Here is a 13269-nt window from a genome sequence, read left to right as displayed (position 1 = left end):
ACTGGGATGGGTGGATGGGATTGTTTCCTCAGTTTTAGAAACATCCGTCCTTTGTTAGGGATTTCTTGTCATCCTACTCTTCCCCATTTGCTGGGAGGGAACAGACATAGACAGTAGTGTTGCAGAGGAGCAGAGGATTGCAAACTCATGTCCAAATGAAAAAGGAAGTGGCAACCCACCTTAGCTACAGGTGGTGCTGTCTGCACTGCCTCTGTCCTGAATCAAGTACTTACAAGTGGTACTGCTGTGGCATGGAAGACACTGAGAGAGATCCATGGGATCCTCACGAGAAGAAGGCATTCTCCAAAAGCTCCCTATTGCCTGCTGTGGGAAGATGCAGGCAGATCCGTGCAAGGGGGCTTGCTGTAGGGCAAAGCCAGATGGGATGTGCCAAGCAGTAACGTACTATAGGAAGCCAGGTAGTTGTTAGGGACTACAGCCGAGCTAGGGAACGTGGGCCGGGAACTGGCTTGCTGTGATGCCTGACAGATATGTAATAGTCTTAGGCATCTTGTTATTTCAGTGCCAGATTTTAAGTAAGATTGGTCTGTGTTTCAAGGTGATGTATAGTTGAAATTCCAGTCAAAATTCTAAGTAGATATGAACAATTGACCTGTATCCTTAGGATATAGAGATCCTGAGCATACCAGATAGGATCTCTATCCTAGAGACATTCAGGATGAATAGAATCTTGAAAACTCAGGTTATTATTCAACCATTCACAGTTACTGATGAGCCTCATTCTTGTTGAAGCTATTTGGCTGCTGTCTTTCTGGCTATCGCTACAGATTTATGAAAGAGAAACGCTCAAAAGGAACCATGAAGATTTAGATGGAAACTTTTTTAGGAAAGAATGTTTGCTGAAAAGTGCACTTTGGGAATGATGATGACTTGCAGATTTTCGGTAGATACATTTGGTAAATAGCTTTATTCAAAAACAGAAGGGAAGACATTTCTGTAGCTGTCCAAATGTTTCTTTTACAAATGCTTCCTAAAAGAAATGTTTCAACATTAAATCAACACATCTAGCTCTGAAAGAAAAAGTCTTTCAGGAAAGGGTTAAATGGCCCCAAATTTAAATGAGCATTTCTTACACTTATGGTTGAGTGTGATGCTTTGGTCAACCTGGAATAATTGCGTTTTAACATCTTATGCCAGCTCCCCAGAATGTTATCGCTTTGGATTGACCTAAAAGGGTGGGTTTTTTAAATCTCTGGCTTTTCAGTTTGTCTGCTCGGCCAGAAAATCCATTATTCACTAAGTCTGCTCAGTAGGGATTTATAATGGGTAACCCAGCTGACAGGAAGCACAGTCAGATACCAGCAGGAAAGAAAGAAAGAAGACCAGTTCCCCAAGGAGCAGCAAACCTGCTAGGAGCGTGTGTATGCGTGGGGTGTCTGAACAGGGAACGGTGGCAGCTGTGCCTTGGCAGAAGAGCACTGGTAGGAGTAAAGGATGTATGCTAATCCCAGCCTGACTCAGTCGGAGCTGTCTCTGAGATGGGATAGGCTCCACTTTGAGTCACCAGAGTGATTCAGACCTTTGTGGCTAAGGAAAGTCAAGTTCTTCATGACTTGGGGAGGGATTGGCCTTTTGGTCATCACTGTGTCAAGTTCATGGATGGAACATCCCAGTCATGACCTCACTGGCTATTAACTTTTGCAAAATGATGGTTTCTCATGCTCTCCAGCTTGCCATTCTAGTGGTGGGTGCTTGTTTCACAGGAGAGACAAGTTGATTCTGCTTAGCTTGTTCCAGCCTAAGGCATAAAGGGACTGAGTACTCCCTGAGCAAATCAGCTACAGGAGGCCAAGACTACCTTCTCTCTGGACTAAACCAGTGCATATGAATTGTGCACTCCCAGTATCACAGGTGGAGTAAATAAAATCCCAAATTACATAAATTCATACTCTGATTAACAGATATGTAATAAATGGAGTTATTGGTTCTTCCTGGAATTCTATGCTCTGCTGTAATCTGTTGGAGGGGAGCTCAGCTTTCAAATGCACAAGTATGGGAAAAAGAAAGAAAGAAAGAAAGGAAGGAAGGAAGGAAGGAAGGAAGGAAGGAAGGAAGGAAGGAAGGAAGGAAGGAAGGAAGGAAGGAAGGAAGGAAGGAAGGAAGGAAGGAAGGAAGGAAAGAAGGAAGGAAGGAAGGAAGGAAAGGAAGGAAGGAAGGAAGGAAGGAAAGAAAGAAAGAGAGAAAGAAAGAAAGAAAGAAAGAGAGAAAGAAAAGAAAGGAAAGAAAGGAAACATAACTCCTAATTGAAGCTCAGTCCTTAAATGCCCCTTTCCCCAGAACACTGACCACCATATCCCAGTGTCTGGGAAGGATGTACTGAGGCATGAAATAACAGCACAGCAGATCTCTCATGAGCTAGCTTCTACCAATAGCTCTGTAAGATAACAAGAGAGCATTCCCTCTGAGACAGGCTGTCTCGTGTGACCCTCCTTATCTCTCTTCCTTTTCCCTTGAGTGCACTGCCAGGGCGGACTGTTTCCTTTATCTCCGCAGGAAGCAGTATCCCGCTTCCCGGAGGACGAGCAGTTGGCACGAATTCAGAATGTCATCCAGGAGCTCCCACCATCGCATTACAGGTGAGAATGTGCTCACCGAGCTGCTGAACAGTGTGGTGACCCCCACCACCAGGGAGTGTTGCCTGAAGCACCACTGGAGTTCATTTCCAGGAGTCAGTTCCCAAAAGCTGACTCAGTATTTCCAAATCTGACAGTTCATCTGGCATTTAAATATCACCAAACAAACTGTTGTTAGAAATCAAACAAGCTCTCCCTGACTCAGTCTATCACCTTCCTTCCCCATGTATAACCCCTGTAGAGGTGCCTGAGCAAGAGCTAAGCTCTCCACCTCTGCAGCATCCCATTCTGTCTCCCATCGACTATGCTAAGGATTGTTTGGTTCATGCCTCATCCTTGGCCACACCAGAGCAGAGTTCTTCAGGTGTTCACTGCCATCCCCTGTAAATGATAGTGTTGTAAGTCCTCTTGCCTATCCTATAGCTTGTTGCACCATTGCAGACACTTGACACTCTTTTCTTCCTTCATGTGAAACCACTGCAGAACGCTGGAATACCTGATCAAGCACCTGACTCACTTGGCCTCCTTCAGCAACATGACCAACATGCACACCAGAAACTTGGCCTTGGTGTGGGCTCCCAATCTCCTCAGGTACAGTATAAAGCCAAGAGCACCACACAGAGCTCCAATGGGAGCATCAGATCCTGAGCCTGGAGACCCATCCCCTGAGGGAAATGCAAAGACAGGGAAAAGCAGAACAACTAAAGGGAACAGTAGAGCAAACAGCTTTTAAAGGATTAAAAAACTGTTCCAGGTTGAATAATCTGAGGTTTTACTGTAGCATCCAAGGAAGCCTGTGGGTTTGTGTGTTTCTTATAATAAAAAAGCTGTTATTTGCAAGTTAAGCACATTGATTTAAAAATGAGGAGTTAGCTCATCACTGTGGAACGGAGATGACATTTCTGACAGTGCCAGCGCTTCTGCAGTGGGGTGGTGAGAGACAGCAAGGTTTGGAAGGGAGAGCAACGGGGCAATAATAACACAGGTCTGTGCCCAAATCTGCTTCAGAAGATGTGAGATAAGCTTGGTGGGCTCAAGATGGCATGAAGTGTGAGATCACAAGACCACCAGCTAGTATGTGATGTTTGCTATGCCTGGCAGTCTGCTGGGAAGAGGTCCAGATAAGATACAGGCAGAGGTTGAGCTGATACACTGTAGAGACAAACAGAATGAGAAAAAATAGCATATTCTGGGAAAAAAAGAGAAAGAAATATTTTTTATTATCTTATTTAAATTCCTTCCCTGTTCATCCCATACCCATGTATTGAGGGAGAGTCCAGGACTGTAGCTGGGCAGGAGAGGGACCATAACAGAGCTGGTGGGGGGAGTCCTGGGTTGGGAGAGGGCAGGAGGGACAATAACTGGAGAGGTATAGGCCTGAAATGCATTTTCTAAGGGGTTATCTCGTTCTAAATCACAAACCAGGCGAAACCAGGTTCAGAAAATTAGTCAAAGGTTGACTGTTGAATATCACAAAGTGGACCTTTAGTGCTGAAGAAAGAATTTCTTTCCTTTCTTTCTTTCTTTCTTTCTTTCTTTCTTTCTTTCTTTCTTTCTTTCTTTCTTTCTTTCTTTCTTTCTTTCTTTCTTTCTTTCTTTCTTTCTTTCTTTCTTTCTTTCTTTCTTTCTTTCTTTCTTTCTTTCTTTCTTTCTTTCTTTCTTTCTTTCTTTCTTTCTTTTCTTTCTTTCTTTCTTTCTTTCTTTCTTTCTTTCTTTCTTTCTTTCTTTCTTTCTTTCTTTCTTTCTTTCCTTCCTTCCTTCCTTCCTTCCTTCCTTCCTTCCTTCCTTCCTTCCTTCCTTCCTTCCTTCCTTCCTTCCTTCCTTCCTTCCTTCCTTCCTTCTTTCTTTCTTTCTTTCTTTCTTTCTTTCTTTCTTTCTTGCATCTGTCCGTGTCAAAAAAACCCTGCAGTCTGTTTCCTTTTGCAATCTTTAATGAGTACAAGACCCAGGGAGGAAAAGAGAGAAGCAACAAATACAACTTCAGTCTCCTTACTGGGTTATCCTCTTGGCAATGCCCCAAGCTATTATCTAACACACCAGTCATTAACTTTACAAAGGATCCATTGCCCAGAGATAATTTCTTCAGCAACACTTTGGCATGTCAAGATAAGGAATGTTTCTTTGCTGAGAGCAAGAGTGAGAATGTGGGAGAGCAGGAGGGCAGAGAATAGACTACTGGGGCACATGGCAAAGCACTGATGAAATTGGAGTGGGGAAGACCTGAGCAAGGTTCTAAGGGATTTCACTGAGAGATGATTGAAGCATTGAACAGGGATCTGGGGAGAGTATTTGAAGGCTCCTGTATTGTCTTTCAGGTCCAACTTTGAAATAGCTAGAAGAGGAGTAAAGAGGTAAAAGGATGGAGTTTGAGAGTCACAGTTTTATCTGCTGCTGAAGGATGTAAAAGCTAAGTGTAGGGGAAATAACACAGGTGGGAAATAAAATAACAAATGTGGCAGAGAAAATAGGGAAAATGGTTTTTATTAGAGTTAAAAGTTAGAATGAGGATGAGGGCTTGTGAGGGAAGGAGACCAAGAGGTGCAGCAGGACTGGGGCAAACATCCCTGTTCCAAGCTTTGCAGGAAGAAAGCTGATCTTTCTTTCCCAAGGGCTGTGTGTGGCAATGCTGGGTACTAGTCTACCTCTTACCTCATGCAGGTCAAAGGAGATTGAGGCAGTTGGCTGCAATGGGGATGCAGCTTTTCTGGAGGTGCGAGTGCAGCAGCTGGTGATTGAGTTCATCTTGAATCACGTGGATCAGATCTTCAGCAACAACAGGAAAGCCAGCTCTGCAGAGAACATTGGTAACAACCTCCCTGAACTACTCCACATGCCGCTTGCCATGTATTCCAGCTTTAACTGTATCCCCTTCAACTAGTATCTCCAGCACATCAGCCCTTACTATCCTCACAGACTGCCTCTAACACACCTTGAGCCCAATCCCTCATTACTCTTGTCCTCTTCGTCCCTATCTCCAGCATTTTCTATTTGAATACCAGCCATCTTCAGCGTGCTCCCATTTTGCTCTATGGTTTGTCTTTTGTGTGATCTCACCCAACTTAACCATTTCCACAAAAGGAAGGATTGCTTCTCAGTCTCTGGTCTAAGTTTTCTCTCAAAGTCCATTAAGCACAGTCTCAGTTCTTCTTTCAGGCTCCCCCAGTTACAATTGCTCATACCATGAATACCTGTAGCCACCATTATCCACCCAAGTCAGAGGCCACAATCCAGGATAAAAATCTTGTGTTCTTAAAAGTTATGTCTTGTACCTGAAGACATTTTATGAAAGAGATTTATTTCTTTTCCTGGGACATCAACGGTTTCCAGAGATGCTGATTTTGTTGCTTAGTGACAGGTTTGTCAAAATGCTTTTAAGCCTGGGAAACGAGAGGGTTTGGATCCACTGTGACCTTGTATAATTTCAGAAACATGCATCTTTCTGGCTTTCAGTTTTATGCACTGGGAGGACTTCTAATACCCTCGGAATGAGGGATTGACAACCCTTTCTGCTTTCCAGCCCTGTGTCAGCTCCTTTCATCCACCTTGCCCCTAACATGTGGCATTCTCTGCTAGTCTCTCCCTGGAGCTTGCATTTCTAGTGTGGTATCCTGCTCGATCCTGCTCTGCTGGTGCCATTCTTATGCCCTTAATTATGCCCTGGCAGAAGGCACAGAGTGAAGAACTGCTCTTTTACTGCCTTAAGCAGTGTAGCGAAACACTGTCTAGTAAATTTCAAGCCTTCCAGTTGTACTGCAGGTCACTGGCCTAAAACTTGTCCAGGTTTGCTAAGTGCTGAACATTGCTGGCTTTTAACAGCAGTGTGGAGTCAAGAAAGGAACATGCTGATGGTCCCAGTTGATTTCTTAGTGGGAAAGTGCCCCGTCACCCAGCCCCTCTACACAGGCAGTAGTTTGCACTGTGCTTCAGCAGCAGGGCTAAGTACTGAGTAGATTCAAGCCCACTGTGCTTCCTTCATACACCTTGAGGTGGTCTCTTTAGGACAGGGTTGTTATTGTGGTGGCATATGGGAAGCTGGCTTTGCTAGTGCTCATGTAAGCAGAGAGGACTATTGGCCACACTGCTTTCCATAGCCCTGACATGCATCAGGAAGATGAAAGTAATGCTGTTTTTTAGAACAGGCCCCCATTCTGGAGGAAGACAAGGAGAAAGATGTAGAAGTGAGAGAAAGAATTAGTCACCAGGTTTGGATCGGGGACTGAAGAGCTCCAGAATCCAGGGAGGAAGGAGAAAGGGGAATATGTGTGAATCCTGGTGGTTTTCAGCAGTGCCTCTTTCACGCTAGAGAATCTCCAGCAGAGGCAGCAAGTCAATGCAACACAGCCTTTAGCTGGCAAGCATAGCCCCTGCTGGGAATGCACTCAGATGGATAAGGTTGCTGGGGAGCTGGAAGACTTATCTGACAAAGAGCCTCTCTCCCTGCACGTGCCACTCCTTTCCCCCCTCTGCAGGAGATATTCCAGTCAAATAACAGCGTGAAGCTCCCGTCTCTCCTCACCCCAGGCTGGAATGTATGTCCTTGCTTTTCAGAGAGTGCATCAGTGGTGAAAAGCCTGACCCTCCCCTCGGCATCCCTGCCCATGAAACTGGTGAGCCTGGAAGAAGCGCAGGCACGGAGCCTGTCTGCATCCCACCCTGCTCGGAAGGAGAGAAGGGAGAACAGCTTGCCTGAAATTGTGCCTGTAACCGGGTCCCTATTCCACACAGTCGTTGACCTCCCCGACAGCAAGTAAGTGCCAAGAGGGGTCTAATGTACAAACAGAGAAGGGCAGATTCCCCAGGGTGATCGGGAATGAGCCCTTTGTTAGTGTGATACCCCCCTCACCTGCACACATGAACCTGCATCCACCATTAAGACAAAATACTGTGCCCTCCTCAAGAGAGAGAAGCATTGTAGTCGAAGGGTTCATAGCTCCATTACTCCTCTTCCCTCCAATGGGCCAGAACCTCCTGCAGAAGGAATTAACTGTCTTTGCGTCCATTTGTCAGCTCAGGATTTGGCTAAACATGAGCTGAAGGTGGAGCAGGTCCAGACACAGTTCTCCTACGAGTTCCACCTGCTGGTGGCTGGTCCATGGCGCGCCTGGTGGCATTGATGTGCTTGGCTTCATCACTATCCCTGTTCCTCTGCATCCATAGCCAATCGATAAGGCAAATATTCACTCCTAGCATGGAGAGATATTTATATAGTGGCACCTGTGCCAGGAGAAGGGTCTGATTTCAGCTGAGGTTGCTGCAGTTGTTGGGACTGCTGCCCAGCATAAGTATTTATCTATTTGATCTATCTATCTGTTAATATATGGCTCCTCTACTGCCTGGTTCTGAGAGATTATAGCCTCTGCAGCAGGAAGCTTATTAATCTTCAGACCCATAAAACACTGAGCAAAGGTATTTCCACTTGATACATTAAAGCAAAAAGGAGCCATCTAACTATACTAGCAAGAAGATGGCCAGCTTAAGACAAAAGGTATATTGCCCCTCTAGAGTTCTTTTTCCTTCCTCACTTGAAGAGAACAGTCCTATCCCCAAGATACTAATCCTTTCTGTAGCGCTGATTTGTGCTGAGTACTGATCTGAAAGAAAAGTGGAACTATAGGGCTAGAAAGCCCATTATGGAGAACAGGGAGACAGGGAGATAAGAGGGCTCTTGTTTTGGAAGAAGGAAGATTGAAGGAGTCAGAATGGGTATGTGAAGGAACCGAAACAGAGCATCATGAAGTAAAGCATGTAGAAGAAAATAGGCTTCAGAAGTAGCAGTTTCTTTCTATTTAAAGCTGGGATTTCCAGAGAGACACAGGGAACTGGTGTCCCACTTCCTCTGACAGTTGTGAGAGATTCCTTTAAGCCTCTTCCTTTTTGGTTAGTACATTACACTTGCATATGATCATGTAACATTTATGATTAAATTAATGTTGGTCTGAGAAGCATTAATAGCTAGTTTGCATTAAGGGATCCTTTTATTTTCACAAATTCATAAAAACTAGGAGACACATTGACTTTAAAGGCTAGCTGTGTGCACTGAGCGATAGCACTAGTTCCATCACTTCTCTGGAATTTATCTTGCATTCTGTCATTAAAACCTGTTAAAAAAGTAGTTTTTCTTTACTGTGTTGCAAGGTAGTTCAAGCTTCAGAAGCCTCTCCTCTGAAGACAAGCATAGTTGATTGCTCAGTTAATCACAATTGATGTAGATGATGCCAGAGTCAACTCTCCAAAGAGCTGGCTTAGGTGTCTTTCTATCCATGACATGGTTTAATCAGCAATACAGATAAATCACTTCCAGAAAAGTAAGACTTGGATGTAAGAAGAAAAGATGGACAATGTTGAAGTGAGATATCTCAGAGGCTTTTGTAGGATATTAAAAAGACAAGAGTCTCTAGGGTTTGGTAACCTCCTGAGCCCTTTTTCCTTCCAGGAGAAAATTATCTACCAAGTCCAAGAAATGGAAGTCAATATTTAACTTGGGCCGTTCTGGCTCAGAATCAAAGTCTAAACTGAGTCGAAACGGGAGTGTCTTCGTAAGGGCACAGAAGCTTTCTGGTAAGAACACACTTTTCAGTTCAGTACTTCTCTCTGCAGCTTTCTCCACTGGTAATGACAGCATAGGGCAACCTGTATCCACATGACACTAATACCATTAGACTTAAGGTAGTCTAATGGGGTCATGTTTATTGCCTGGGTTCATGCCCATCTCATTTCCACATGAATGTGAGAAGCACCCTTTCAGGAGGATATGCCAGACATCTATAGTAAATATTCCATTTTGGTATGTGATAAACAGGCTCCTGTAGTTCAGCTGTCAAGCTTGGGGACTAGGAAATACTATGTATGTTTGGATTAGCCCACTCTTCCAGTCCAGCTAGCCCCTGGCTCCTAATGGTCCTTACACAGCAGTGGGTCGATGGCTGTCCTTCCACTAAAGGGCATTAAAGAACTGACTGTGTTCTGTCTCTTTGTGCAAAACAAGGAACCAGGAGTTCCTATGGCTCCTGGCTCTCAGGACTTTGAGGAAACCTATTAGTTTTGGAGGGGGTATTTGGAGGAGCACTACCAAACATTGCAAGACTTAAAGTGAAACAGTTAATGTTAGCAACATTACCTACCACCACATATAAGAGAGGCTGTATTTGGATCAGCAGTGAGTGTAAAGCCAAATGCTGGATTCAGCTCTTTTTGGATCCCTGCCTTCCCCCATGTTTTGCATGTACAGATGGCCTCGCATAGGGTGCCCCTGGCAGACCTCAAAATAGCTCTCCATCCTATTTTGATCACGGGATCACCTTCTCACTTTGATAAGGAATACTCCATCCCAAAATAGTGCTAACCCAAGGATGCCCAGGAATGACTGGAGCCCAGTGATGGGGGGGCTGAGCCTTGTTCCAAGCACAGTACTGAGGGACAGGAGGTTGTACATTTTCACCAGCAGGACACAGAAATGCACAACTGTGTGCAGAGATTTAGGTGCTGAGGTAGTGCTTTGGAGAAGCAGAGCTTTAGTGCTGCCATGTTATATTTCTGTGTGTTGTCAGCTTACAGCCTAATGTGAGGAAACAGATGAACTTGCTGTTGAAACTCAGCACATGTTTTAGCACAGTTTGTGTCCGTGCACACAAGTCTGCGAGTCACATAAAGCACAAGCTCCACAGCTTGAATTCTGTTCCTCCAGGAAAGCGGAGCCAATGCTCAAGACATCATGCCATATGAATGTAAAAGGTAGCCAGGACTCCATATAAATGCAAAGAGTAGTTGGAGCTTCTCCTATGCTCCTGTGAGAGTCAGTTCCAGAAGCCTTATTTATATAAACAAGTGAAGCCCTACAAGCCTGCTCACTTTCTGCCTTACTACTATGTGCTACATCATAAACAGCAAACTTTGCTCCCAGACATTTTCCAGAGCTCCACAGACCCTTTCAGTTCTCCCAGAGATTAATTTGTCTTCCTTGCCAGCTACATTCCACCCCTCATCTCCCATTTTCAGAGTGGTAACAGCTACACACTTCCAAAACCTTCCAAAACAGACCTGTAGAGTGTCTGGTGACAAATAACATCTTGTTTTGCTGGACAAGCAAATCCAATGAGGATGATCAGGAAAATAGGTTGTGTACTCCCCTCATGCATTTCACAGGGTTTTGCTCATGCCAACAAATGAGCTTGGGAATGCAACGCAAAAATAACCTACCATTTGCTATCAGGAATATAGAGAGGTGAGAAGGCATTTATGTCAGTTTAGTAAGAAAACCCCCATGACCAATAGCCTGGCTTGATCGGGAAGTGGCACATAACAGGTCTGGGGATGCTGAACTGCTTCACAGTGGAGTTGGTTTTGACTGGCTGGGTTAAGTATAGCTCTCCACATGTCCAGCAGGTGCAAAGCTGTTGTTAGCACTAGCAGATGCCCATATGTGTGCACAAGTGTTGTGGGTAATAAGCAGCGTGGTGTGGATACAGAGGGAGAATGCTTGGGAATGGAAAATAACTTTGATGTCTGCCTGGCATACTCGTCTATATGTGGCTTTTGGTCTTTATGGGCAAAGCTGCAGGGTCTGAAACCTACTTCTAAAACTCATTTTTGACAGAAAAAGCAACTATTCGGCCCGCGAAGAGCATGGACTCACTGTGTTCCCTGCCCGTGGAAGGTGAGACATCAAGAGCCTATACTGTAAGGGTGAAGGAATGCACCTCTGCATTCTCAGCTTTCCCCCATGGCTGCAGTGTTCTGTTTGCCTATCTCACCATGCTATGTATCTTCATATGCTTATGCCATGCCTGCTGACACATGCCCCCACCTTTGTGTACATGTGTTTTTTAATCCTTTTCTGTGTCTTTTATGTTGGTGCATGCGCCTGAGAGTTACCACTGTGCCTAGCTGCAGCTTTATGAGCAATGGGATTGCTTCAGTTTTGTTCTTGGTTACTCTGGGCACAAAATTCCCATTCCCCAAAGTGCTTGCAATAAGCCAACAAAGCCTAGAGCTGTGGCCTTTGTGGGCAATGCAAGTTGGCCTAAGACTTGACTGCATCTGATTGCTGGGGCCTTCTAATGAAAGTCTTAGGTGATTTCCTCTGGAAGGCATCCTATACAGCCCTGCTTGCCCAGTTTGAAGGAGACCTGGAGGCTGGAGCCTGGCAGGTCTTCAATACCTGCTGTTCCCACTCCTTTGGGTTAATCTTGGTATTCACCAGGGCAGGACTCATCCCTGGAGGGAATGAGGAGGGCTCCTTACAGGGGAAGGTTATTTGCTAGTCCTTTGCTTCCCACTGACTTCCTTCTCTCTTCCCACCCCTAGGGGAGGATGAGAAGAGCAGATTCAAACGAGCAGTGACTACTGGAGGGTTTTTTGTTCCGGTGATGAAGATCCGCACAGGAGGCACAGGCAGCTCGTATGACCTCAGCAAGGAGAATGAGTGGGAGCGGGAAGGATCTGCCATGGGGGCCAGAGGAAGCACAGAGCTGAGTGGGGAGAAAGGACAACCCCGGACACCACAGGCAAAGTCACCCCCTGAGCAGCTGAAGGTCTTCCGGGCAGCAGAGGATGCTGAGAATGAGCAGACTTCCCCCAAAGGTGGCCGCATGTTCTACACTTGTGAAACAAGCACCAAGTCGGGCTTCCCAAGCAGCCTCTTCCCCTTGGAAGCCTCCCCTCGTCACCAGAGGAAAGCCTTGAACATCTCAGAGCCTTTCGCTGTCTCTGTCCCATTGCGGGTATCTGCAGTCATCAGCACCAACAGCACCCCGTGCCGTGTGCCCACCAAGGAGAAGCTGTCCCTCTCCAGCCTAGAGGAGCTGTCTTCCCTGGTGACTGAGAACACAAGCCCCTCTGCCTCGGAAGCAGGGACCCACACGAGGACAGAACAGGTGCTGGAGAGGAAGGAGAAACATCTGGGGACCACTCTGCCAGTGGCAGCACCCAGAGGTGTGTTAAGGAAGGGGATGTGGAGCCTCTGTTGGGCTTCTGGATATGCCCTGAGGGTGTGGAGGTTGTTACAGCTTGGTCTCTTTCTTACAAGAGCAGTGTGGGTTTTGATGGTAGCAGGTTGTTGCAGTAATGACCTCCCATCTGAAGACAGGCTGACAAAATTGGAGCTGTTCAGCCTGGAGAAGAGAAGGCTGCATGGAGACCTCATAGCAGCCTTCCAGTATCTGAAGGGGGCCTATAGGAATGCTGGGGATGGACTGTTCATTAGGGACTGTAGTGATAGGACAAGGGGTGATGGGTTAAAACTTAAACAGAGAAAGTTTAGATTGGATATAAGGAAGAAATTCTTTACTGTTAGGGTGGTGAGGTACTGGAATGGGTTGCCCAGGGAAGCTGTGAATGCTCCATCCCTGGCAGTGTTCAAGGCCAGGTTGGTTGAAGCCTTGGGTGATATGGTTTAGTGTGAGGTGTCCCTGCCCATGGCAGGGGATTGGAACTGGATGATCATAAAGTCATTTCCAACCCAAACTATTCTATGATTCTATAATGAGACTGGGGAGGTGTGTGGCCTCCCAGTGATGCCCTGTTGCACCCAGAGGGAGCTCTTTAGCTTTGTTAGTTGGCATTCAGTTGAAACAGCACTGCTTAGTCTCAGTCACAAGTGTTAGTGACATGGTTTAGATGTGTAGGTACTGGAGTAATGGTTGGACTTGATGGTCTCAAAGGTGTTTTCCAACTGAGC

At 45.7% G+C, this 13269-nt stretch overlaps 1 protein-coding gene across 1 annotated transcript in view; it reads left to right on the top strand.

The window, feature by feature from the left end:
• ARHGAP31 (Rho GTPase activating protein 31) overlaps window positions 1-13269 on the top strand; it is a 57376-nt gene that overhangs the window by 37614 nt on the left and 6493 nt on the right. The window contains exons 4-10 of the mRNA XM_034074316.1: window positions 2515-2597; window positions 3078-3185; window positions 5253-5398; window positions 7143-7341; window positions 9028-9152; window positions 11188-11247; window positions 11898-12524. Of these exons, the coding sequence (XP_033930207.1) occupies window positions 2515-2597; window positions 3078-3185; window positions 5253-5398; window positions 7143-7341; window positions 9028-9152; window positions 11188-11247; window positions 11898-12524 (1348 nt within the window). The remainder of the gene's footprint in view (window positions 1-2514; window positions 2598-3077; window positions 3186-5252; window positions 5399-7142; window positions 7342-9027; window positions 9153-11187; window positions 11248-11897; window positions 12525-13269) is intronic.

Source organism: Melopsittacus undulatus, chromosome 2 (genome assembly GCF_012275295.1).
Source record: "Melopsittacus undulatus isolate bMelUnd1 chromosome 2, bMelUnd1.mat.Z, whole genome shotgun sequence".
Taxonomy (NCBI): Eukaryota; Metazoa; Chordata; class Aves; order Psittaciformes; family Psittaculidae; genus Melopsittacus; species Melopsittacus undulatus.
The sequence above is the reverse complement of the archived record's forward strand: the minus strand, read 5'-3'. Positions and strand labels throughout refer to the sequence as shown.